A 26,537-nucleotide genomic window follows, 5' to 3' on the forward strand; every position below is an offset into this window, starting at 1 on the left:
CTCGGTCGTTGTAGTCGGTGCTCGCTCCTCAGTACTCGGTCGTTGTAGTCGGTGCTCGCTCCTCAGTACTCGGGGTCGTTGTAGTCGGTGCTCGCTCCTCAGTACTCGGGGTCGTTGCAGTCGGTGCTCGCTCCTCAGTACTCAGGTCGTTGTAGTCGGTGCTCGCTCCTCAGTACTCGGGTCGTTGTAGTCGGTGCTCGCTCCTCAGTACTCGGGGTCGTTGTAGTCGGTGCTCGCTCCTCAGTACTCGGGTCGTTGTAGTCGGTGCTCGCTCCTCAGTACTCGGGGTCGTTGTAGTCGGTGCTCGCTCCTCAGTACTCGGGTCGTTGTAGTCGGTGCTCGCTCCTCAGTACTCGGGGACGTTGTAGTCGGTGCTCGCTCCTCAGTACTCGGGGTCGTTGTAGTCGGTGCTCGCTCCTCAGTACTCGGGGTCGTTGTAGTCGGTGCTCGCTCCTCAGTACTCGGGGTCGTTGTAGTCGGTGCTCGCTCCTCAGTACTCGGGGTCGTTGTAGTCGGTGCTCGCTCCTCAGTACTCGGGGACGTTGTAGTCGGTGCTCGCTCCTCAGTACTCGGGGACGTTGTAGTCGGTGCTCGCTCCTCAGTACTCGGGGTCGTTGTAGTCGGTGCTCGCTCCTCAGTACTCGGGGCCGTTGTAGTCGGTGCTCGCTCCTCAGTACTCGGGGCCGTTGTAGTCGGTGCTCGCTCCTCAGTACTCGGGGCCGTTGTAGTCGGTGCTCGCTCCTCAGTACTCGGGGCCGTTGTAGTCGGTGCTCGCTCCTCAGTACTCGGGGCCGTTGTAGTCGGTGCTCGCTCCTCAGTACTCGGGGCCGTTGTAGTCGGTGCTCGCTCCTCAGTACTCGGGGTCGTTGTAGTCGGTGCTCGCTCCTCAGTACTCGGGGTCGTTGTAGTCGGTGATCGCTCCTCAGTACTCGGTCGTTGTAGTCGGTGCTCGCTCCTCAGTACTCGGGGCCGTTGTAGTCGGTGCTCGCTCCTCAGTACTCGGTCGTTGTAGTCGGTGCTCGCTCCTCAGTACTCGGGGCCGTTGTAGTCTGTGCTCGCTCCTCAGTACTCGGGGCCGTTGTAGTCGGTGCTCGCTCCTCAGTACTCGGGGGCCGTTGTTGTTGGTGCTCGCTCCTCAGTACTCGGGGCCGTTGTAGTCGGTGCTCGCTCCTCAGTACTCGGGGTCGTTGTAGTCGGTGCTCGCTCCTCAGTACTCGGGGTCGTTGTAGTCGGTGCTCGCTCCTCAGTACTCGGGGTCGTTGTAGTCGGTGCTCGCTCCTCAGTACTCGGGGCCGTTGTAGTCTGTGCTCGCTCCTCAGTACTCGGGGCCGTTGTAGTCGGTGCTCGCTCCTCAGTACTCGGGGCCGTTGTAGTCTGTGCTCGCTCCTCAGTACTCGGGGTCGTTGCAGTCTGTGCTCGCTCCTCAGTACTCGGAGTCGTTGCAGTCTGTGCTCGCTCCTCAGTACTCGGGGCCGTTGCAGTCGGTGCTCGCTCCTTAGTACTCGGGGCCGTTGCAGTCGGTGCTCGCTCCTCAGTACTCGGGGCCGTTGCAGTCGGTGCTCGCTCCTCAGTACTCGGGGCCGTTGCAGTCGGTGCTCGCTCCTCAGTACTCGGGGCCGTTGCAGTCGGTGCTCGCTCCTCAGTACTCGGGGCCGTTGCAGTCGGTGCTCGCTCCTCAGTACTCGGGGTCGTTGTAGTCGGTGCTCGCTCCTCAGTACTCGGGGCCGTTGTAGTCGGTGCTCGCTCCTCAGTACTCGGGGTCGTTGTAGTCTGCTCGCTCCTCAGTACTCGGGGTCGTTGTAGTCGGTGCTCGCTCCTCAGTACTCGGGGTCGTTGTAGTCGGTGCTCGCTCCTCAGTACTCGGGGTCGTTGTAGTCGGTGCTCGCTCCTCAGTACTCTGGGTCGTTGTAGTCGGTGCTCGCTCCTCAGTACTCGGGGCCGTTGCAGTCGGTGCTCGCTCCTCAGTACTCGGGGCCGTTGCAGTCGGTGCTCGCTCCTCAGTACTCGGGGTCGTTGTAGTCTGCTCGCTCCTCAGTACTCGGGGCCGTTGTAGTCGGTGCTCGCTCCTCAGTACTAGGGGCCGTTGTAGTCGGTGCTCGCTCCTCAGTACTCGGGGTCGTTGTAGTCGGTGCTCGCTCCTCAGTACTCGGGGTCGTTGTAGTCGGTGCTCGCTCCTCAGTACTCGGGGTCGTTGTAGTCGGTGCTCGCTCCTCAGTACTCGGGGTCGTTGTAGTCGGTGCTCGCTCCTCAGTACTCGGGGTCGTTGTAGTCGGTGCTCGCTCCTCAGTACTCGGGGTCGTTGTAGTCGGTGCTCGCTCCTCAGTACTCGGGGTCGTTGTAGTCGGTGCTCGCTCCTCAGTACTCGGGGTCGTTGTAGTCGGTGCTCGCTCCTCAGTACTCGGGGCCGTTGTAGTCGGTGCTCGCTCCTCAGTACTCGGGGTCGTTGTAGTCGGTGCTCGCTCCTCAGTACTCGGGGCCTCTGCGGTCTGTGCTCGCTCCTCAGTACTCGGGGCCGTTGTAGTCGGTGCTCGCTCCTCAGTACTCGCGGCCGTTGTAGTCGGTGCTCGCTCCTCAGTACTCGGGGTCGTTGTAGTCGGTGCTCGCTCCTCAGTACTCGGGGTCGTTGTAGTCGGTGCTCGCTCCTCAGTACTCGGGGTCGTTGTAGTCGGTGCTCGCTCCTCAGTACTCGGGGCCGTTGTAGTCGGTGCTCGCTCCTCAGTACTCGGGGCCGTTGTAGTCTGTGCTCGCTCCTCAGTACTCGGGGTCGTTGCAGTCTGTGCTCGCTCCTCAGTACTCGGGATCGTTGCAGTCGGTGCTCGCTCCTCAGTACTCGGGATCGTTGCAGTCGGTGCTCGCTCCTCAGTACTCGGGGCCGTTGCAGTCGGTGCTCGCTCCTCAGTACTCGGGGCCGTTGCAGTCGGTGCTCTCTCCTCAGTACTCGGGGCCGTTGTAGTCTGTGCTCGCTCCTCAGTACTCGGGGCCGTTGTAGTCTGTGCTCGCTCCTCAGTACTCGGGGCCGTTGTAGTCTGTGCTCGCTCCTCAGTACTCGGGATCGTTGCAGTCGGTGCTCGCTCCTCAGTACTCGGGGCCGTTGCAGTCGGTGCTCGCTCCTCAGTACTCGGGGCCGTTGCAGTCGGTGCTCGCTCCTCAGTACTCGGGGCCGTTGCAGTCGGTGCTCGCTCCTCAGTACTCGGGGCCGTTGCAGTCGGTGCTCGCTCCTCAGTACTCGGGGCCGTTGCAGTCGGTGCTCGCTCCTCAGTACTCGGGGCCGTTGCAGTCGGTGCTCGCTCCTCAGTACTCGGGGCCGTTGCAGTCTGTGCTCGCTCCTCAGTACTCGGGGCCGTTGCAGTCTGTGCTCGCTCCTCAGTACTCGGGGCCGTTGTAGTCTGTGCTCGCTCCTCAGTACTCGGGGCCGTTGTAGTCTGTGCTCGCTCCTCAGTACTCGGGGCCGTTGTAGTCGGTGCTCGCTCCTCAGTACTCGGGGCCGTTGTATTCGGTGCTCGCTCCTCAGTACTCGGGGTCGTTGCAGTCGGTGCTCGCTCCTCAGTACTCGGGGCCGTTGTAGTCTGTGCTCTCTCCTCAGTACTCGGGGCCGTTGTAGTCTGTGCTCTCTCCTCAGTACTCGGGGCCGTTGCAGTCGGTGCTCGCTCCTCAGTACTCGGGGTCGTTGTAGTCGGTGCTCGCTCCTCAGTACTCGGGGCCTCTGCGGTCGGTGCTCGCTCCTCAGTACTCGGGGCCGTTGTAGTCGGTGCTCGCTCCTCAGTACTCGGGGTCGTTGTAGTCGGTGCTCGCTCCTCAGTACTCGGGGTCGTTGTAGTCGGTGCTCGCTCCTCAGTACTCGGGGCCGTTGTAGTCGGAGCTCGCTCCTCAGTACTCGGGGCCGTTGCAGTCGGTGCTCGCTCCTCAGTACTCGGGGCCGTTGCTGTCGCTGCTCGCTCCTCAGTACTCGGGGCCGTTGTTGTCGGTGCTCGCTCCTCAGTACTCGGGGCCGTTGTTGTCGGTGCTCGCTCCTCAGTACTCGGGGGCCTCTGCGGTCGGTGCTCGCTCCTCAGTACTCGGGGGCCTCTGCGGTCGGTGCTCGCTCCTCAGTACTCGGGGGCCTCTGCGGTCGGTGCTCGCTCCTCAGTACTCGGGGGCCTCTGCGGTCGGTGCTCGCTCCTCAGTACTCGGGGGCCTCTGCGGTCGGTGCTCGCTCCTCAGTACTCGGGGGCCTCTGCGGTCGGTGCTCGCTCCTCAGTACTCGGGGGCCTCTGCGGTCGGTGCTCGCTCCTCAGTACTCGGGGGCCTCTGCGGTCGGTGCTCGCTCCTCAGTACTCGGGGGCCTCTGCGGTCGGTGCTCGCTCCTCAGTACTCGGGGGCCTCTGCGGTCGGTGCTCGCTCCTCAGTACTCGGGGGCCTCTGCGGTCGGTGCTCGCTCCTCAGTACTCGGGGGCCTCTGCGGTCGGTGCTCGCTCCTCAGTACTCGGGGGCCTCTGCGGTCGGTGCTCTCTCCTCAGTACTCGGGGCCGTTGTAGTCTGTGCTCTCTCCTCAGTACTCGGGGCCGTTGTAGTCGGTGCTCGCTCCTCAGTACTCGGGGCCGTTGTAGTCGGTGCTCTCTCCTCAGTACTCGGGGCCGTTGTAGTCGGTGCTCTCTCCTCAGTACTCGGGGCCGTTGTAGTCGGTGCTCGCTCCTCAGTACTCGGGGCCGTTGTAGTCGGTGCTCGCTCCTCAGTACTCGGGGCCGTTGTAGTCGGTGCTCGCTCCTCAGTACTCGGGGCCGCGCCCGGTGATTTCTGACATTAGCTGGTTTTCGGTATTTCATGTTATTTCTCTTGCTATATATATTCATACCTCTAGGTGGCGCTGTTGTTGCTGCTGGTCCTCTTGCTCCTCAGTCCCGGCTTTCACCTGTTCGGCTGCATCGGTGACATCACAAGGATAAGTGACATGAGCGCTGCTGCTAATCGGTGCGCTCCCTGGTTGATGCTGCTCTCTTCTGCTGTGAGCGCAGTGATTGGCTGCAGCGGTGATGTGTGGTGTGGTCACCGCTGCTGCCTGTGCAGTGATGCTGGGGGATGAGGGGATGTCACTTGTACAGGGATCAGTGATGGGGGAACTACGGCTGGGGCAGCGCTATAAGAGCCGCCGCTAATAGGGGAGTTTCCAGTGTGGCTGTCACCTGTGTAGGGTCGTGTTCACACACTTCTGGGGGCACACAGCAGATCACTGTCATCTCTCCCACATACGGGCTCAGGGGATCGGTAGGGTGGCGGGCTCGGCTCCAGCAGGCTCAGGGGATCGGTAGGGTGGCGGGCTCGGCTCCAGCAGGCTCAGGCGATGTAGGGTGGCGGGCTCGGCTCCAGCAGGCTCAGGCGATGTAGGGTGGCGGGCTCGGCTCCAGCAGGCTCAGGCGATGTAGGGTGGCGGGCTCGGCTCCAGCAGGCTCAGGCGATGTAGGGTGGCGGGCTCGGCTCCAGCAGGCTCAGGCGATGTAGGGTGGCGAGCTCGGCTCCAGCAGGCTCAGGCGATGTAGGGTGGCGGGCTCGGCTCCAGCAGGCTCAGGCGATGTAGGGTGGCGGGCTCGGCTCCAGCAGGCTCAGGCGATGTAGGGTGGCGGGCTCGGCTCCTGCAGGCTCAGGCGATGTAGGGTGGCGAGCTCGGCTCCAGCAGGCTCAGGCGATGTAGGGTGGCGGGCTCTGCTCCTGAAGGCTCCGTTGATCTGTAGGGTGGCGGGCTCGGCTCCTGAAGGCTCAGGCGATCGGTAGGGTGGCGGGCTCGGCTCCAGCAGGCGATCAGTAGGGTGGCGGGCTCGGCTCCTGAAGGCTCCGTTGATCTGTAGGGTGGCGGGCTCGGCTCCAGAAGGCTCCGTTAATCGGTAGGGTGGCGGGCTCGGCTCCAGCAGGCTCAGGCGATCGGTAGGGTGGCGGGCTCGACTTCGTCAAGCTAATGGGGTCGGCAGGCTCAGGCGATCAGTAAGTAGCATACTTAGATGTGCGTTGAGGTGGGTGGGTGGTTGGGTCAGCAGACAAGCATTGAGGTGGCTCAGCTCTGGCAAGCGGGTGAGGTTGGGCCAGTGGTGGGGTGACGGACTTGGCTCTGGCGAGCATTGAGCTGACAGGCTCTGCTCCGGCGAGCCGTGGGGTTGGCAAACTCGGCTTTGGTGAGCGTTGAGGTTGCGAGCAATTGGGTGAGGGGATTAATGCAATGAGTTGTCGGGCTCTGCTCGGGTTAGCGGTGGAATTGGCGGGTTCGGCTTCGGTGAGCAGGGGGTATCGGCTGGCTCCGGCGAGTTGCTGGGGTTGGCGGGCTTGGCTTCGGTGAGCAGGGGGCATTGGCTGGCTTAGCTCGGGCTAGCCGGTGGGGTTGGCGGGCTTCGGTGAGGTTGACGACGTTGGCGGGCTTCGGTGAGGAGAGGGCATCGGCTGGCTTAGCTCGGGCTAGCCGGTGGGGTTGACGGGTTCGGCTCGGGCTAGCCGGTGGGGTTGACGGGCTCGGCTCGGGCTAGCCGGTGGGGTTGACGGGCTCTGCTCGGGCTAGCCGGTGGGGTTGACGGGCTCTGCTCGGGCTAGCCGGTGGGGTTGGCGGGCTTCGGTGAGGTTGACGACTTTGGCTCAGGCTAGCCAGTTGGGTTGGCGGGCTTCGGTGAGGAGAGGGCATCGGCTGGCTTAGCTCGGGCTAGCCGGTGGGGTTGATGGGTTCGGCTCGGGCTAGCCGGTGGGGTTGACGGGCTCTGCTCGGGCTAGCCGGTGGGGTTGACGGGCTCTGCTCGGGCTAGCCGGTGGGGTTGACGGGCTCTGCTCGGGCTAGCCGGTGGGGTTGACGGGCTCTGCTCGGGCTAGCCGGTGGGGTTGACGGGCTCTGCTCGGGCTAGCCGGTGGGGTTGACGGGCTCTGCTCGGGCTAGCCGGTGGGGTTGACGGGCTCTGCTCGGGCTAGCCGGTGGGGTTGATGGGTTCGGATCGGGCTAGCCGGTGGGGTTGACGGGCTCGGCTCGGGCTAGCCGGTGGGGTTGACGGGCTCGGCTCGGGCTAGCCGGTGGGGTTGACGGGCTCGGCTCCAGACAGTGTTATGTTGCCTTTTCTGATCAGTTTCCTCTTCTCTTTCAGGCTGTGAATGCGCCGGTCACATCGATGCCGTTCCCCGAGTCGCCCTTCAGCTGCCGTCTGCTGGACCTGCTCTTCCACCTGAGTTGTGTCCTGGTGTTTCCATCCTACTGGTTTATTGATCGGCTGTTGTCTTGCACGGTCTCCACCAGTGGGGAGCGCTCCTGCGCTCTGCATTTCCTGTGCCTGGTATTCGGGGTGCCGCTGTTCCTGCTTCTCTTCGTAGTGTCCTTGCCCCTGTGTGTCCTCGGTCTTCTGCTCTGGGCTCCGCTCCACCAGGTCCGCCGGCCGTTCAGTTACCAGCGATCTGTGGTTGCCGCGAATCCTCCTGACCGGACCATCACCGGCCTCCGCTCCTTCGTCTTCGTCAGCGCCAATCTATGTCTCCTGCCGGATGGCTTGGCGCGTTTCAGTAACCTGAGCCACACGCAGCGTCGTGTCACTGCCATCTCCCAGCTTATCTGTGATCCTCAAGAGGTGCAGGATGATGGAGACTCCGCACCAGTCTGCAGCGCTGAGGACATCCTGCCCATGATCGAGACCCCTGGAAATAAGGCCCAGGGTGGAGGAGAGGATGGCCCGTTTGAGGTTTCTCTTGTTTTCCCACAGGATGCGGACTTTATATGTCTACAGGAGGTGTTTGATGGCCGAGCGTCTCAGAAGATGCGCCGCTGCCTCGGCGCCTCTTTCCCCTACATCTTGTATGACATTGGACCCTCAGGGCCTCATGGTTGTGGCTTCAAGTTCTTCAACAGTGGACTATTCCTGGCCAGCCGGCACCCGCTGCTTAATGCCAAGTACTATATCTACCCAAATGGACGTGGAGAGGATGCGTTGGCGTCCAAGGGCCTCCTGTGCGTTAAGGTAAAGCAGTTGGTATTGTTCAGGCACACGGAGGTCACACCTTGCCACCATGTGCGGGCAGTGCGGCAGACAGGGCTCTTTGGTCGTTGGGTCTCTCAGCCTGTGATGTGATTTGTCTGCAGGTTCAGTTGGGAGCCACAGAGCAGAAGCAAAGGATTGTGGGGTATATAAACTGTACCCACCTCCACGCTCCAGAGAGTAAGTGTAGCGAGCTGCCAGCAGGGGGCAACACAGTAGCAGTATGTATGTTGGGGAGATCCACTTACCCGTGTTTTATGCTTATCAGAAACAAGACATGGAGGGATGAGACTCCAATGCGGGAGCCTCCGCCTTCTAAATCAGTAACATCTTACCTCAGTACATGTTTATGGGGTGTCCTCCTCTCATTGTACATGTCTGGGTGGAGGTGCCCCCTTCTCTCTGGACGAGTCTTCGGGGGTGGAGGTGCCCCCTTCTCTCTGGACGAGCCTTCGGTGGTGGAGGTGCCCCCTTCCCTCCCTGTCCCTCTGGACGAGTCCTCTTCCCTCTGGGCCTGTCCTCGGGGGTGGAGGTGCCCCCCCCTCCCCCGTCCCTCTGGACGAGTCCTCTTCACTCTGGGCCTGTTCTCCAGGTGGAGGTTCCCCCCGTCCCTCTGGACGAGTCCTCGGGGGGTGGAGGTTCCCCCCGTCCCTCTGGACAAGTCCTCGGGGGATGGAGGTGCCCCCCGTCCCTCTGGACGAGTCCTCTTCACTCTGGGCCTTTTCTCCGGGGGGAGGTGTTCTCTTCCCTCTGGACGAGTCCTTGGGGTTGGAGGTGCCCCCTGTCCCTCTGGCCTAGTCTTCTTCACTTTGGACGAGTCCCCGGGGTTGGAGGTGCCCCCCAGTCCCTCTGGACGAGTCCTCTTCACTCTTGGCCTGGTCTCCGGGGGGAGGTGTTCTCTTCCCTCTGGACGAGTCCTCGGGGGTGGAGGTGCCCCCCGTCTCTCTGGACGAGTCCTCTTCACTCTGGGGGGAGGTGCCCCCCGTCCCTCTGGACGAGTCCTCGGGGGGTGGAGGTGCCCCCCGTCCCTCTGGACGAGTCCTCGGGGTTGGAGGTGCCCCCTTCCCTCTGGACGAGTCCTCTTCACTCTGGGTCTGTACTCCTAGGGGAGGTGTCCACTTCACTCTGGGTCTGCACTCCGGGCGGGGGGAGGTGTCCACTTCACTCTGGGTCTGCACTCCGGGCGGGGGGAGGTGTCCTCTTCACTCTGGGTCTGCACTCCGGGCGGGGGGAGGTGTCCTCTTCACTCTGGGTCTGCACTCCGGGCGGGGGGAGGTGTCCTCTTCACTCTGGGTCTGCACTCCGGGCGGGGGGAGGTGTCCTCTTCACTCTGGGTCTGCACTCCGGGCTGGGGGAGGTGCCCTCTTCACTCTGGGTCTGCACTCCGGGCGGGGGCAGGGGCCCTCTTCACTCTGGGTCTGCACTCCGGGCGGGGGCAGGTGTCCTCTTCACTCTGGGTCTGCACTCCGGGCGGGGGCAGGTGTCCTCTTCACTCTGGGTCTGCACTCCGGGCGGGGGCAGGGGCCCTCTTCACTCTGGGTCTGCACTCCGGGCGGGGGCAGGGGCCCTCTTCACTCTGGGTCTGCACTCCGGGCGGGGGCAGGGTCCTCTTCACTCTGGGTCTGCACTCCGGGCGGGGGCAGGTGTCCTCTTCACTCTGGGTCTGCACTCCGGGCGGGGGCAGGTGTCCTCTTCACTCTGGGTCTGCACTCCGGGCGGGGGGAGGTGTCCTCTTCACTCTGGGTCTGCACTCCGGGCGGGGGGAGGTGTCCTCTTCACTCTGGGTCTGCACTCCGGGCGGGGGGAGGTGTCCTCTTCACTCTGGGTCTGCACTCCGGGCGGGGGGAGGTGTTCTCTTCACTCTGGGTCTGCACTCCGGGCGGGGGGAGGGGCCCTCTTCACTCTGGGTCTGCACTCCGGGCGGGGGCAGGTGTCCTCTTCACTCTGGGTCTGCACTCCGGGCGGGGGCAGGTGTCCTCTTCACTCTGGGTCTGCACTCCGGGCGGGGGCAGGTGTCCTCTTCACTCTGGGTCTGCACTCCGGGCGGGGGCAGGTGTCCTCTTCACTCTGGGTCTGCACTCCGGGCGGGGGCAGGTGTCCTCTTCACTCTGGGTCTGCACTCCGGGCGGGGGGAGGTGTCCTCTTCACTCTGGGTCTGCACTCCGGGCAGGGGGAGGTGTTCTCTTCACTCTGGGTCTGCACTCCGGGCGGGGGGAGGGGCCCTCTTCACTCTGGGTCTGCACTCCGGGCGGGGGCAGGGGCCCTCTTCACTCTGGGTCTGCACTCCGGGCGGGGGCAGGTGTCCTCTTCACTCTGGGTCTGCACTCCGGACGGGGGCAGGTGTCCTCTTCACTCTGGGTCTGCACTCCGGGCGGGGGCAGGGGCCCTCTTCACTCTGGGTCTGCACTCCGGGCGGGGGCAGGGGCCCTCTTCACTCTGGGTCTGCACTCCGGGCGGGGGCAGGTGTCCTCTTCACTCTGGGTCTGCACTCCGGGCGGGGGCAGGGGCCCTCTTCACTCTGGGTCTGCACTCCGGGCGGGGGCAGGGGCCCTCTTCACTCTGGGTCTGCACTCCGGGCGGGGGCAGGGGCCCTCTTCACTCTGGGTCTGCACTCCGGGCGGGGGCAGGGGCCCTCTTCACTCTGGGTCTGCACTCCGGGCGGGGGCAGGTGTCCTCTTCACTCTGGGTCTGCACTCCGGGCGGGGGCAGGGGCCCTCTTCACTCTGGGTCTGCACTCCGGGCGGGGGCAGGGGCCCTCTTCACTCTGGGTCTGCACTCCGGGCGGGGGGAGGGGCCCTCTTCACTCTGGGTCTGCACTCCGGGCGGGGGGAGGTATCCTCTTCCCTCTGGACGTGTCCTCTTCACTCTGGGTCTGTACTCCGGGGGGAGGTGTCCTCTTCATTTTGGAGGTTTTGGGAAGGTGTGTGATCTGAGGGTGCTGTGGGCCACTGATCAGACATCTCTATCTCTGTGTGTCTAGGTGATGCCACCCTGTGATGGGATGTCCTTCCATATCTTGTGATCACTCATCTTTCTTTCTTTGTCGGGGTAATATCACTAAATGTATGAAATCTGTGTGATGTGTAACGAGGGCCCCTGTTTTGTGGGTGATGGAAGAAATGAGGTCTGCAGATGAGCTTCGAGGGAAGGTGCGGGACAATGGATGACTGATAATCAGGAATGATGTGACAGATGATGACTGATAATCAGGAATGATGTGACAGATGATGACTGATGATCAGGAATGATGTGACAGATGATTGATAATCAGGAGTGATGTGACGGATGATGACTGATAATCAGGAAAGATGTGACGGATGATGACTGATAATCAGGAAAGATGTGACGGATGATGACTGATAATCAAGAATGATGTGACGGATGATGACTGATAATCAGGTATGATGTGATGGATGATGACTGATAATCAGGAATGATGTGATGGATGATGACTGATAATCAGGAATGATGTGACGGATGATGACTGATAATCAGGAATGATGTGACGGGTGACTAGCAACGGTGGGATGCGGCGTGACGGGTGACTAGCAACGGTGGGATGCGGCGTGACTAGTGACGGTGGGATACGGTGTGACGGGTGACTAGTGACGGTGGGATACGGAGTGACGGGTGACTAGTGACGGTGGGATGCGGCGTGACGGGTGACTAGCGACGGTGGGATGCGGCGTGACGGGTGACTAGCGACAGTGGGATGCGGCGTGACTAGCGACAGTGGGATGCGGCGTGACGGGTGACTAGCGACGGTGGGATGCGGCGTGACGGGTGACTAGCGACGGTGGGATGCGGCGTGACGGGTGACTAGCGACGGTGGGATGCGGCGTGACGGGTGACTAGTGATGGACCGGATGTGCAGAGGAGGAAGGATCATGGCTCTCGGACCGGCGTGATGGATATGATGAGTGCGGTCATGTTGTGGTGGGTACTGCAGGTCCAGCCTTGCCGTTGAGCAGCTCTGAGTTTCCTTTTGGTTGAGGACGATACGTGATGTCCCGTGTATAATGACTGTGGCGTCTCCTCTGACTGGATGTCTCTCGTGTGTCCAGGTGATGCCGCCATACGCTGTGACCAGATGTCCCTGCTCCTTCAGTGGGTGTCTGACTTCCAGACTGAGAACTCGCAAGACGGGGAACTTGTGGCCTTCGATGTTCTCTGTGGAGATCTGAACTTTGACAACTGCTCCTCAGGTACGACGTGAGCTCCATGCTGATCACCCGGGTTATAGCGGTCGTGAAATTCTGTGTTATATCGTCCTGATTATTATGGGAGGTCTGGTCTATACAAATGCTATGAATTCCTAAAGTATAGTTTCAGGCCAGCGGGGCGCCTCGCTCCAACTCTGCGTTTCAGACCGGCGGAGCGCCTCGCTCCAACTCTGCGTTTCAGACCGGCGGGGCGCCTCGCTCCGGCGGCTCTGCGCCTCAGGCCGCCCTGCTTTCTCGCTCCGGCGGCTCTGCGCCTCAGGCCGCCCTGCTTTCTCGCTCCGGCGGCTCTGCGCCTCAGGCCGCCCTGCTTTCTCGCTCCGGCGGCTCTGCGCCTCAGGCCGCCCTGCTTCCTCGCTCGGGCGGCTCTGCGCATCAGGCCGCCCTGCTTCCTCGCTCGGGCGGCTCTGCGCCTCAGGCCGCCCTGCTTCCTCGCTCGGGCGGCTCTGCGCCTCAGGCCGCCCTGCTTCCTCGCTCGGGCGGCTCTGCGCCTCAGGCCGCCCTGCTTCCTCGCTCGGGCGGCTCTGCGCCTCAGGCCGCCCTGCCTCCTCGCTCGGGCGGCTCTGCGCCTCAGGCCGCCCTGCCTCCTCGCTCGGGCGGCTCTGCGCCTCAGGCCGCCCTGCCTCCTCGCTCGGGCGGCTCTGCGCCTCAGGCCGCCCTGCCTCCTCGCTCGGGCGGCTCTGCGCCTCAGGCCGCCCTGCCTCCTCGCTCGGGCGGCTCTGCGCCTCAGGCCGCCCTGCCTCCTCGCTCGGGCGGCTCTGCGCCTCAGGCCGCCCTGCCTCCTCGCTCGGGCGGCTCTGCGCCTCAGGCCGCCCTGCCTCCTCGCTCGGGCGGCTCTGCGCCTCAGGCCGGCCTGCCTCCTCGCTCGGGCGGCTCTGCGCCTCAGGCCGGCCTGCCTGCTCGCTCGGGCGGCTCTGCGCCTCAGGCCGGCCTGCCTGCTCGCTCGGGCGGCTCTGCGCCTCAGGCCGGCCTGCCTGCTCGCTCGGGCGGCTCTGCGCCTCAGGCCGCTTTGCTTCCTCGCTCCGGCTCTGACAGCGGCTCTCAGAGAAGACACTCGTGCGCTGCCAGCTGAGTGCTCCAGTGTTTGGGAGAGTCGGAGGAGATGGCTGGCGGCCCATGGCCAACCGCTATGTAATGTGTATGGCGGCTTTGTCCAGGAGATTTCACTGACCTCCAGGTCATCCAGTACAATACACTTCCGGTCTGCACACTCCAGTGTCCATCCTTGCTCTCCTGTGCGGCGGTGGGGTCGCTTCTTGAACACTGGCATAGTAAAATCTCAGACAATGCCCAAGTGGTTTCTCCTTTCAGCTTGAGGAAAGCGAGATACATATTAGGGGATGGAGATGTCACCAGTGAGTGAAGTGCGTGGTACTGGAGGAGCTTGATGTCTGCGTCCTCTCCTGGGCCTAGTGACGTCGCTTCATCTTCTGCTCTTGGTGATAGGAGCTCCAGGGACGTCACTTGTATGATTCATGCACGGAGCAGAAAGTGTCCGGAGTCCCATCGTGGTAGTGTTTAACCATCTGAGCTCCGGTCACACCCATGTCTATTCCTGCATTTGTTTATTTAATCTCCGGAGTTCATGGTCACCAGCGCCACCGATCAGTGGATCCTGAGATCTTGACCTCTCTGTCTATGTTACTTTATATTGAGGAGATCGCAGGTTTATTCTCTTGGTTCCTTCTTCTTTCAGACGACTGCATGGAGCAGAAGCACAAGCTGTTCTCCATGTACAAAGATCCCTGTAGAGACTGCGCGGGACAAGACCGGCCCGGGTCTGTGGGTGAGTTCTGAACTGCTCTCAGGGACCCCCTGACCCTGGGACGAGACCCCACACAATCCCATGTGGCGCGGTGTCCGCCCTCCCCCATGTGGCGCGGTGTCCGCCCTCCCCCATGTGGCGCCGTGTCCGCCCTCCCCCATGTGGCGCCGTGTCCGCCCTCCCCCATGTGGCGCCGTGTCCGCCCTCCCCCATGTGGCGCCGTGTCCGCCCTCCCCCATGTGGCGCCGTGTCCGCCCTCCCCCATGTGGCGCCGTGTCCGCCCTCCCCCATGTGGCGCCGTGTCCGCCCTCCCCCATGTGGCGCCGTGTCCGCCCTCATGTCCGCCCTCCCCCATGTGGCGCCGTGTCCGCCCTCATCCCCCCCCCCCCCCATGTGGCGCCGTGTCCGCCCTCATCCCCCCCCCCCCCCCATGTGGCGCCGTGTCCGCCCTCATCCCCCCCCCCCCCCATGTGGCGCCGTGTCCGCCCTCATCCCCCCCCCCCCCCATGTGGCGCCGTGTCCGCCCTCATCCCCCCCCCCCCCCATGTGGCGCCGTGTCCGCCCTCATCCCCCCCCCCCATGTGGCGCCGTGTCCGCCCTCACCCCCCCCCCCCCCATGTGGCGCCGTGTCCGCCCTCATCCCCCCCCCCCCCCATGTGGCGCCGTGTCCGCCCTCACCCCCCCCCCCCCCCCATGTGGCGCCGTGTCCGCCCTCATCCCCCCCCCCATGTGGCGCCGTGTCCGCCCTCATCCCCCCCCCCATGTGGCGCCGTGTCCGCCCTCATCCCCCCCCCATGTGGCGCCGTGTCCGCCCCCCCCCCCCCATATGTGGCGCCGTGTCCGCCCTCCCCCCATGTGGTGCGGTGTCACTAATCCGCTACCGCCGGTGATGTCCCGGTTTTGTCTCTGCAGGGACCCTCCTCAGACAAGAGCTGCTCTACCATGAAGCGGTGAACTCCCCGGCCCGGCTGAAGCGGTGAGTGATGCGCTGAGTGGAGAGCTGGGCCACTACTCCCATCATCCCTTCCTCATGATTGGTCTCTGGTTGCAGCACCCTCCAGTCAGACGGTGAGCGGCGGCAGTATGTGGCGTCTCCAATACCTCAGATTGATGGCAGCGGGGACCACTGGACGGGACGACGCATCGATTACATCCTGTACAGGGAGGCGGACACTCTGCTGCCGGTGGTGAGTATCCGCTTTCCCCATCATCCACAGCCCCTGACCGCTGGCACATCCCAACTGCTCACCCCGGTGTCCTCCTCTGGAGCCATAGTCAGGAAATGCCTCCTCTGTGGACTCAGCTGGATTTAGGATGTAGACGGGAGGGGTGCAGGGAGCGACCACCATAGTGGTAGGGAGCGATTCTCTGCACAGGACTATAGGACCCCTCCACGTATAGACACCCACAGCTGAACTAGGAATCTGTCCCGAACACTAAGGAGGGGCAGCGCTGGTAACTGGCTGGAAAGCGCCATGGATTTCATGGGAGTCCTATCCTATAATTATACTTGGGAATGCTCATTGTCCCACCTGTCATAAGTGGGGAACCCCTGTAAGTACCCTCTGATGTTTCTCACTTTGTTCCTTTTTTGGTTGAAGGTTGTAGACAAGTTTCAATTCATCACCCGGTTGGCCGGCCTCTCGGATCACATCCCAGTGTCCCTGCACCTGACGACCTCGCTCCCGTAGAGCGGTGCCCTGTGATTGATTAGCCTCTCTGATCACATCCCAGTGTCCCTGCACCTGACGACCTCGCTCCCGTAGAGCGGTGCCCTGTGATTGATTGGCCTCTCGGATCACATCCCAGTGTCCCTGCACCTGACGACCTCGCTCCCGTAGAGCCGCGCTCTGTGATTGATTAGCCTCTCGGATCACATCCCAGTGTCCCTGCACCTGACGACATCGCTCCCTTAGAGCGGCGCCCTGTGATTGATTAGCCTCTCTGATCACATCCCAGTGTCCCTGCACCTGACGACCTCGCTCCCGTAGAGCAGCGTCCTGTGATTGATTAGCCTCTCGGATCACATCCCAGTGTCCCTGCACCTGACGACCTCGCTCCCGTAGAGCGGTGCCCTGTGATAGATTGGCCTCTCGGATCACATCCCAGTGTCCCTGCACCTGACGACCTCGCTCCCGTAGAGCGGTGCCCTGTGATTGATTAGCCTCTCTGATCACATCCCAGTGTCCCTGCACCTGACGACCTCGCTCCCGTAGAGCCGCGCTCTGTGATTGATTAGCCTCTCGGATCACATCCCAGTGTCCCTGCACCTGACGACCTCGCTCCCTTAGAGCGGCGCCCTGTGATTGATTGGCCTCTCGGATCACATCCCAGTGTCCCTGCACCTGACTACCTCGCTCCCGTAGAGCGGTGCCCTGTGATTGATTGGCCTCTCGGATCACATCCCAGTGTCCCTGCACCTGACGACCTCGCTCCCGTAGAGCCGCGCCCTGTGATTGGCCTCTCGGATCACATCCCAGTGTCCCTGCACCTGACGACCTCGCTCCCGTAGAGCGGTGCCCTGTGATTGATTAGCCTCTCGGATCACATCCCAGTGTCCCTGCACCTGACGACCTCGCTCCCGTAGAGCCGCGCCCTGTGATTGGCCTCTCGGATCACATCCCAGTGTCCCTGCACCTGACGACCTCGCTCCCGTAGAGCAGCGTCCTGTGATTGATTAGCCTCACGGATCACATCCCAGTGTCCCTGCACCTGACGACCTCGCTCCCGTAGAGCGGTGCTCTGTGATTGATTAGCCTCACGGATCACATCCCAGTGTCCCTGCACCTGACGACCTCGCTCCCGTAGAGCAGCGTCCTGTGATTGATTAGCCTCTCGGATCACATCCCAGTGTCCCTGCACCTGACGACCTCGCTCCCGTAGAGCGGCGCCCTGTGATTGATTGGCCTCTCGGATCACATCCCAGTGTCCCTGCACCTGACGACCTCGCTCCCGTAGAGCGGTGCCCTGTGATTGATTGGCCTCTCGGATCACATCCCAGTGTCCCTGCACCTGACTACCTCGCTCCCGTAGAGCCGCGCTCTGTGATTGATTAGCCTCTCGGATCACATCCCAGTGTCCCTGCACCTGACGACCTCGCTCCCTTAGAGCGGCGCCCTGTGATTGATTAGCCTCTCTGATCACATCCCAGTGTCCCTGCACCTGACGACCTCGCTCACGTAGAGCAGCGTCCTGTGATTGATTAGCCTCTCGGATCACATACCAGTGTCCCTGCACCTGACGACCTCGCTCCCGTAGAGCCGCGCTCTGTGATTGATTAGCCTCTCGGATCACATCCCAGTGTCCCTGCACCTGACGACCTCGCTCCCTTAGAGCGGCGCCCTGTGATTGATTGGCCTCTCGGATCACATCCCAGTGTCCCTGCACCTGACGACCTCGCTCCCGTAGAGCGGTGCCCTGTGATTGATTAGCCTCTCTGATCACATCCCAGTGTCCCTGCACCTGACGACCTCGCTCCCGTAGAGCCGCGCTCTGTGATTGATTAGCCTCTCGGATCACATCCCAGTGTCCCTGCACCTGACGACCTCGCTCCCTTAGAGCGGCGCCCTGTGATTGATTGGCCTCTCGGATCACATCCCAGTGTCCCTGCACCTGACTACCTCGCTCCCGTAGAGCGGTGCCCTGTGATTGATTGGCCTCTCGGATCACATCCCAGTGTCCCTGCACCTGACGACCTCGCTCCCGTGGAGCCGCGCCCTGTGATTGGCCTCTCGGATCACATCCCAGTGTCCCTGCACCTGACGACCTCGCTCCCGTAGAGCGGTGCCCTGTGATTGATTAGCCTCTCGGATCACATCCCAGTGTCCCTGCACCTGACGACCTCTCTCCCGTAGAGCCGCGCTCTGTGATTGATTAGCCTCACGGATCACATCCCAGTGTCCCTGCACCTGACGACCTCGTTCCCGTAGAGCGGTGCTCTGTGATTGATTAGCCTCTCGGATCACATCCCAGTGTCCCTGCACCTGACGACCTCGCTCCCGTAGAGCAGCGTCCTGTGATTGATTGGCCTCTCGGATCACATCCCAGTGTCCCTGCACCTGACTACCTCGCTCCCGTAGAGCGGTGCCCTGTGATTGATTGGCCTCTCGGATCACATCCCAGTGTCCCTGCACCTGACGACCTCGCTCCCGTAGAGCCGCGCTCTGTGATTGATTAGCCTCTCGGATCACATCCCAGTGTCCCTGCACCTGACGACCTCGCTCCCGTAGAGCCGCGCTCTGTGATTGATTAGCCTCTCGGATCACATCCCAGTGTCCCTGCACCTGACGACCTCTCTCCCTTAGAGCGGCGCCCTGTGATTGATTGGCCTCTCGGATCACATCCCAGTGTCCCTGCACCTGACGACCTCGCTCCCGTAGAGCGGTGCCCTGTGATTGATTAGCCTCTCTGATCACATCCCAGTGTCCCTGCACCTGACGACCTCGCTCCCGTAGAGCCGCGCTCTGTGATTGATTAGCCTCTCGGATCACATCCCAGTGTCCCTGCACCTGACGACCTCGCTCCCTTAGAGCGGCGCCCTGTGATTGATTGGCCTCTCGGATCACATCCCAGTGTCCCTGCACCTGACGACCTCGCTCCCGTAGAGCCGCGCCCTGTGATTGGCCTCTCGGATCACATCCCAGTGTCCCTGCACCTGACGACCTCGCTCCCGTAGAGCGGTGCCCTGTGATTGATTAGCCTCTCGGATCACATCCCAGTGTCCCTGCACCTGACGACCTCGCTCCCGTAGAGCCGCGCTCTGTGATTGATTAGCCTCTCGGATCACATCCCAGTGTCCCTGCACCTGACGACCTCGCTCCCTTAGAGCGGCGCCCTGTGATTGATTGGCCTCTCGGATCACATCCCAGTGTCCCTGCACCTGACGACCTCGCTCCCGTAGAGCGGTGCCCTGTGATTGATTGGCCTCTCGGATCACATCCCAGTGTCCCTGCACCTGACGACCTCGCTCCCGTAGAGCCGCGCCCTGTGATTGGCCTCTCGGATCACATCCCAGTGTCCCTGCACCTGACGACCTCTCTCCCGTAGAGCGGTGCCCTGTGATTGGCTGCTGACCTCTCGGATCACATCCCGGTGTCCCTGTACTTGCTTGCCTGTCTGGGTACTGAATTCCTTGAGTGAAGATCACATCCCGATGTCTCTGCACCTATGGTCCTCACACCTTCGATCGGCACCCTGTGATTTTTCCAGCCGGCCTACCGGATCAAGTCTTGATATCCCTGCAGTTGTCCCCTGAGCTGTCCTCCGTCCAGCACCCTGTGATGGGCTGCTCACACACAGACTACACTAATGGTGTGATTGTCGCTGCCACATGACTTCTGTATTGTGTTATTAATAAAATGTATTTGATACGAGGAGCTGTAATCATCGTCCTTATCCTGTGCAGGGGCCGCCTCTGTGAGATGGGTGGTTTTACTCTGTAGATCTCTTCACCTGACACGACTCTGAGCAGAGCCATTAGATCATGTGCTCCTCAGCAGGTACCACGTGATGTCTGACCTAACTGGTCACCAGGAATGGTCCCCACCTTTCCACAGGACATAGGTTGTGCTATAACCTCTGTGTGCAGCGCCTTGAAGATCTACATCCGCTGCATGACAGGCCGTTTTCGAGAGCGAAGTTCAACTTCTCGTGTAACGTTCTCCACGTCTGCATCTAATCCTGACAATGACCAAACATCTCAGCTGTCTTGCAGTTTATCTACAAAGGACGTCATGTGATGGACATAGAGGACTATGGCTCGTTACAGGCCAATTAGCCAAACCGCGCTTTATCACACGACCTCTCCTGGGAGCAATGAAGGTCTCTACTGAATGACAACAAGCAGAGATCTTGGCAATTGGGAGATTTTTTTTATACAGAAATTGTAGAAAGAATAGCATGCGATAGACGATGAAATCTGATCTCAAGTAACCGCAGATATAACCCATGGAGAGAAAAATAGGTTCTTTCTCCAAAGACGTAATGTTCCTAAATAATCGGATACCCGAAGGCGGCGATCTCTCATTTCTCGCTCAAGAGTGGACATTTCTGGATCTGATAAACCAGAACCTATGCAGAGATGTTCAGAGACAACAATATGGGTCTTCATTCTGGTAACAACGAAGACCTTACAGGATCCATGTGTAGAATGGGAAGGAAAGAAGAAGTGGGTACAGGAAAGCAGAGGTAGATTCACAGTCTTCAGACGAGACAGAGCGTCACAGAAAAGACAAATACTTCAGATCGGCAGTGACATCCGCTGATTGTTGTGCATCTATGAAGCTTGTCCAATGGATCCGTCCACCTCCCGAGCAGAATTTATCCAAACCCCAAGTGTAAGAGTAGTCTAAGTGCTAGCCGGAGTCCTTGCATTTCAGTGATTTCACCCGGTGTCATGACTTGAGTGTGAGTGACACTTGTGTAAGAAACAATGAAGAATGCTCTGCGATTCGCTGCAGGGACCAACGGCCTTGATGTCGACACTAATTTTTTTTGTATTAATCCATCCACGACCTTTATTCCCTCTGAACGCATCACACTTAATATATCTTTTATTTGTACTCTTTTTTTAATTATTATTGGTAGAAAGTAAAAACGAAAACCACAATAAATCAAGAAATGGCTGAGAATGCCTACAGGTCTACTGGAGGGTGAAGGAGAGCAAACGTGATGGAAGCTATGGACCGTGTGTGCTCTGGTGTATAGAGAGGAGGAGAGGACATGATGGAAGCTATGAACAGTGTGTGCTCTGGTGTATAGAAAGGAGGTGAGGACACGATGGAAGCTATGGACCGTGTGTGCTCTGGTGTATAGAGAGGAGAGGACACGATGGAAGCTATGGACCGTGTGTGCTCTGGTGTATAGAGAGGAGAGGACATGATGAAAACTATGGACCGTGTGTGCTCTGGTGCATAGAGAGGAGAGGACATGATGGAAGCTATGGACCGTGTGTGCTCTGGTGTATAGAGAGGACACGGTGGAAGCTATGGACCGTGTGTTCTCTGGTGTATAGAGAGGAGGAGAGGACACGATGGAAGCTATGGACCGTGTGTACTCTGGTGTATAGAGAGGAGAGGACACGATGGAAGCTATGGACCATGTGTGCTCTGGTGTATAGAGAGGAGGGGACACGATGGAAGCTATGGACCGTGTGTTCTCTGATGTATAGAGAGGAGAGGACATAATGGAAGCTATGGACAGTGTTCTCTGGTGTATAGAGAGGAGGAAAGGACATGATGGAAGCTATGGACTGTGTGTGCTCTGGTGTATAGAGAGGAGGAGAGGACACGATGGAAGCTATGGACCGTTTGTGCTCTGGTGTATAGAGAGGAGGAGAGGACACGATGGAAGCTATGGACCGTGTGTGCTCTGGTGTATAGAGAGGAGAGGACACGATGGAAGCTATGGACCGTGTGTGCTCTGGTGTATAGAGAGGAGAGGACATGATGGAAGCTATGGACCGTGAGTGCTCTGGTGTATAGAGAGGAGGAGAGGACACGATGGAAGCTATGGACCGTGTGTGCTCTGGTGTATAGAGAGGAGGAGAGGACACGATGGAAGCTATGGACTGTGTGTGCTCTGGTGTATAAAAAGGAGAGGACACGATGGAAGCTATGGACCGTGTGTGCTCTGGTGTATAGAGAGGAGGAGAGGACATGGTGGAAGCTATGGACTGTGTGTGCTCTGGTGTATAGAGAGGAGGAGAGGACATGATGGAAGCCATGAACCGTGTGTGCTCTGGTATATAGAGAGGAGGAGAGGACACGATGGGAGCTATGGACCGTGTGTGCTCTGGTGTATAGAGAGGGCACGAAGGAAGCTATGGACCGTGTGTGCTCTGGTGTATAGAGAGGAGAGGACATGATGGAAGCTATGGACCGTGTGTGCTCTGGTGTATAGAGAGGAGGAGAGGACATGATGGAAGCTATGGACCGTGTGTGCTATTGTGTATAGAGAGGACATGATGGAAGCTATGGACCGTGTGTACTCTGGTGTATAGAGAGGAGAGGACATGACGGAAGCTATGGACTGTGTGTGCTCTGGTGTATAGAGAGGAGGAGAGGACATGATGGAAGCTATGAACCGTGTGTGCTCTGGTGTATAGAGAGGAGGAGAGGACATGATGGAAGCTATGAACCGTGTGTGCTCTGGTGTATAGAGAGGAGGAGAGGACATGATGGAAGCTATGAACCGTGTGTGCTCTGGTGTATAGAGAGGAGGAGAGGACATGATGGAAGCTATGAACCGTGTGTGCTCTGGTGCATAGAGAGGAGGAGAGGACATGATGGAAGCTGTGGACCGTGTGTGCTCTGGTGTATAGAGAGGAGAGGACACGATGGAAGCTATGGACCGTGTGTGCTCTGGTGTATAGAGAGGAGGACAGGACATGATGGAAGTTATGGACCGTGTGCTCTGGTGTATAGAGAGGAGAGGACATGATGGAAGCTATGGACTGTGTGTGCTCTGGTGTATAGAGAGGAGAGGACATGATAGAAGCTATGGACCGTGTGTGCTCTGGTGTATAGAGAGGAGGAGAGGACACGATGGAAGCTATGGACCGTGTGTGCTCTGGTGTATAGAGAGGAGAGGACATGATGAAAGCTATGGACAGTGTGTGCTCTGGAGTATAGAGAGGAGGGGACACGATGGAAGCTATGGACCGTGTGTGCTCTGGTGTATAGAGAGGAGGGGACACGATGGAAGCTATGGACCGTGTGTGCTCTGGTGTATAGAGAGGAGAGGACATGATGGAAGCTATGGACAGTGTGTGCTCTGGTGTATAGAGAGGAGGAGAGGACATGATGGAAGCTATGGACCGTGTGTGCTCTGGTGTATAGAGAGGAGGGGACACGATGGAAGCTATGGACCGTGTGTGCTCTGGTGTATAGAGAGGAGGACAGGACATGATGGAAGTTATGGACCGTGTGCTCTGGTGTATAGAGAGGAGAGGACATGATGGAAGCTATGGACCGTGTGTGCTCTGGTGTATAGAGAGGAGGAGAGGACATGATGGAAGCTATGCACCGTGTGTGCTCTGGTGCATAGAGAGGAGGAGAGGACATGATGGAAGCTATGGACCGTGTGTGCTCTGGTGTATAGAGAGGAGGAGAGGACATGATGGAAGCTATGGACCGTGTGTGCTCTGGTGTATAGAGAGGACATGATGGAAGCTATGGACTGTGTGTGCTCTGGTGTATAGAGAGGAGGAGAGGACATGATGGAAGCTATGGACCATGTGTGCTCTGGTGTATAGAGGTGAGAGGACATGATGGAAGCTATGGACCCTGTTTGCTCTGGTGTATAGAGAAAAGAGTACATGATGGAAGCTATGGACCGTGTGTACTATGGTGTATAGAGAGGAGGAGAGGACATGATGGAAGCTATGGACCGTGTGTACTATGGTGTATAGAGAGGAGGAGAGGACATGATGGAAGCTATGGACCGTGTGTGCTCTGGTGTATAGAGAGGAGGAGAGGACATGATGGAAGCTATGAACCATGTGTGATTCTGGTGTGTAGAGAGGAGAGGACATGATGGAAGCTATGGACCGTGTGTGCTCTGGTGTATAGAGAGGAGAGGACATGATGGAAGCTATGGACCGTGTGTGCTCTGGTGTATAGAGAGGAGAGGACATGATGGAAGCTATGGACAGTGTGTGCTCTGGTGTATAGAGAGGAGGAGAGGACATGATGGAAGCTATGGACCGTGTGTGCTCTGGTGTATAGAGAGGAGGAGAGGACATGATGGAAGCTATGGACCGTGTGTGCTCTGGAGTATAGAGAGGAGGAGAGGACATGATGGAACCTATGGACCGTGTGTGCTCTGGTGTATAGAGAGGAGGAGAGGACATGAAGGAAGCTATGGACCGTGTGTTCTCTGGTGTATAGAGAGGAGAGGACATGATGGAAGCTATGGACTGTGTGTGCTCTGGTGTATAGAGAGGAGAGGACATGATGGAAGCTATGAACCGTGTGCGCTCTGGTGTATAGAGAGGAGGAGAGGACATGATGGAAGCTATGCACCGTGTGTGCTCTGGTGTATAGAGAGAAGAGGACATGATGGAAGCTATGGACCGTGTGTTCTCTGGTGTATAGAGAGGAGAGGACATGATGGAAGCTATGGACTGTGTGTGCTCTGGTGTATAGAGAGGAGAGGACATGATGGAAGCTATGAACCGTGTGTGCTCTGGTGTATAGAGAGGAGGAGAGGACATGATGGAAGCTATGCACCGTGTGTGCTCTGGTGTATAGAGAGAAGAGGACATGATGGAAGCTATGGACCCTGTGTGCTCTGGTGCATAGAGAGGAGGAGAGGACATGATGGAAGCTATGGACTGTGTGTGCTCTGGTGTATAGAGAGGAGGAGAGGACATGATGGAAGCTATGGACCATGTGTGCTCTGGTGTATAGAGGTGAGAGGACATGATGGAAGCTATGGACCATGTGTGCTCTGGTGTATAGAGGAGGAGAGGACATGATGGAAGCTATGGACCGTGTGTGCTCTGGTGTATAGAGAGGAGAGGACATGATGGAAGCTATGGACCGTGTGTGCTCTGGTGTATAGAGAGGAGGAGAGGATATGATGGAAGCTATGGACCGTGTGTGCTCTGGTATATAGAGAGGAGGAGAGGACATGATGGAAGCTATGGACCGTGTGTGCTCTGGTATATAGAGAGGAGAGGACATGATGGAAGCTATGGACTGTGTGTGCTCTGGTATATAGAGAGGAGGAGACATGATGGAAGCTATGGACCGTGTGTTCTCTGGTGTATAGAGAGGAGAGGACATGATGGAAGCTATGGACCGTGTGTGCTCTGGTGTATAGAGAGGAGAGGACATGATGGAAGCTATGGACCGTGTGTGCTCTGGTGTATAGAGAGGAGAGGACATGATGGAAGCTATGGACCATGTGTGCTCTGGTGTATAGAGGTGAGAGGACATGATGGAAGCTATGGACCCTGTTTGCTCTGGTGTATAGAGAAAAGAGTACATGATGGAAGCTATGGACCGTGTGTACTATGGTGTATAGAGAGGAGGAGAGGACATGATGGAAGATATGGACTGTGTGTGCTCTGGTGTATAGAGAGGAGGAGAGGACATGATGGAAGCTATGGACCATGTATGATTCTGGTGTATAGAGAGGAGAGGACATGATGGAAGCTATGGACCTTGTGTGCTCTGGTGTATAGAGAGGAGAGGACATGATGGAAGCTATGGACAGTGTGTGCTCTGGTGTATAGAGAGGAGGAGAGGACATTGTAACATACCTGGCGGCGTCCTTGCATGGTGGTCCATCTCCCACTGTGCAAGAGAGCGCACTTGATCTCCTGTCCAGAATGTCTCTCTGGCTTCCCTCCATGCTGTCTGTTTGTGTCTGTCTCTGCTGCTTAAGGGCGGCGCCCGATCACTTCCTGCCTTTTGTACCTGCTGTGGGTCACACCCCTTGTGCGTCCTCAGCCTATTGCTGTCTGACACTTGGTATATAGCTCAGCAGCTCCCTTCTATCCCTGCCTGAGCATAGTGTTTTTCCTTCAGTGTGTGCTTGCACTCTGAAGGTGCCAGGTCCCGTCTTTGTTTCCTTGTCTGCCTTTCCTGGAGGCTGTATTTCCAGGCCTGTCTGAACTTAGTCCTGTATGTCTCCTGCTTTTTGTATCAGTTCCCGTGTCTGAACTGAGTCCTGTATGTCTCCTGCTTTTTGTATCAGTTCCCGTGTCTGAACTGAGTCCTGTATTTCTCCTGCTTTGCGGTATCAGCTCCCGTGTCTGAACTGTGTCCTGTATGTCTCCTGCTTTGCGGTATTAGTTCCCGTGTCTGAACTAAGTCCTGTATGTCTCCTGCTTTTTGTATCAGTTCCCGTGTCTGAACGGAGTCCTGTATTTCTCCTGCTTTGCGGTATCAGCTCCCGTGTCTGAACTGTGTCCTGTATGTCTCCTGCTTTGCGGTATTAGTTCCCGTGTCTGAACTAAGTCCTGTATGTCTCCTGCTTTGCGGTATTAGTTCCCGTGTCTGAACTGAGTCCTTTCTGTGTATCTTGTCTGTCCTGTCTGAACACGCTCCTAGCCTGTTCCTCCCGCCTTCTAGGAGCCGTTTACCTAGACCCGCTCCTGTATCTTGTCTGTCCTGTCTGAACACGCTCCTTGCCTGTTCGTCCCGCCTCTCTGGGGGCAGTATTCCCAGACCCGCTCCTGTATCCCGCTGCAGTGTCGGTCGCCTCCGTACACTCAGTTCCAGTCTGAACTCTCTCCTATCCTTTATCTGTTTTGCCTCTATGTCCGTTCCCTTCCTTTTTCTGCAGAGTCTGAACTCGTACCTAACTCCTGCTTGTTGTCTCTGCAAGTACTGTGTGAGTATCTGGCTCTGTCTTTCCCTTCCTGTCTGTTCCGTGTGAACAGAGTCCTGTCCTGCCTTGCTTCTGCCCGCTGCTCCAGCAGTCCTGTCCTGCCCTGCTTCTGCCCGCTGCTCCGGCAGTCCTGTCCTGCCCTGCTTCTGCCCGCTGCTCCGGCAGTCCTGTCCTGCCCTGCTTCTGCCCGCTGCTCCGGCAGTCCTGTCCTGCCCTGCTTCTGCCCGCTGCTCCGGCAGTCCTGTCCTG

The 26,537-nt window shown here is 59.1% G+C and overlaps 1 protein-coding gene across 2 annotated transcripts in view; it reads left to right on the forward strand.

Annotated features, from left to right (window-relative positions):
- The window catches only part of LOC141273181 (sphingomyelin phosphodiesterase 5-like), a 20,061-nt gene extending 740 nt beyond the window's left edge, over positions 1-19,321 (forward strand). Inside the window, exons 2-8 of one of the 2 annotated variants that reach the window (XM_073684668.1) lie at positions 7,086-7,946; positions 8,069-8,144; positions 12,029-12,169; positions 13,881-13,970; positions 14,862-14,925; positions 15,001-15,136; positions 15,551-19,321. In XM_073684668.1, coding sequence (XP_073540769.1) covers positions 7,110-7,946; positions 8,069-8,144; positions 12,029-12,169; positions 13,881-13,970; positions 14,862-14,925; positions 15,001-15,136; positions 15,551-15,640 — 1,434 coding nt within the window. In that variant the 5' untranslated portion in view covers positions 7,086-7,109 and the 3' untranslated portion in view covers positions 15,641-19,321. The remainder of the gene's footprint in view (positions 1-7,085; positions 7,947-8,068; positions 8,145-12,028; positions 12,170-13,880; positions 13,971-14,861; positions 14,926-15,000; positions 15,137-15,550) is intronic. The other variant, XM_073684677.1, reaches the window with a different exon arrangement.
- Positions 19,322-26,537: the final 7,216 nt, after the last annotated feature.

Source organism: Phyllobates terribilis, unplaced genomic scaffold, assembly GCF_046119375.1.
Source record: "Phyllobates terribilis strain yellow unplaced genomic scaffold, ASM4611937v1 Scaffold_1__5_contigs__length_1240528914, whole genome shotgun sequence".
In the NCBI taxonomy this organism is placed as follows: Eukaryota; Metazoa; Chordata; class Amphibia; order Anura; family Dendrobatidae; genus Phyllobates; species Phyllobates terribilis.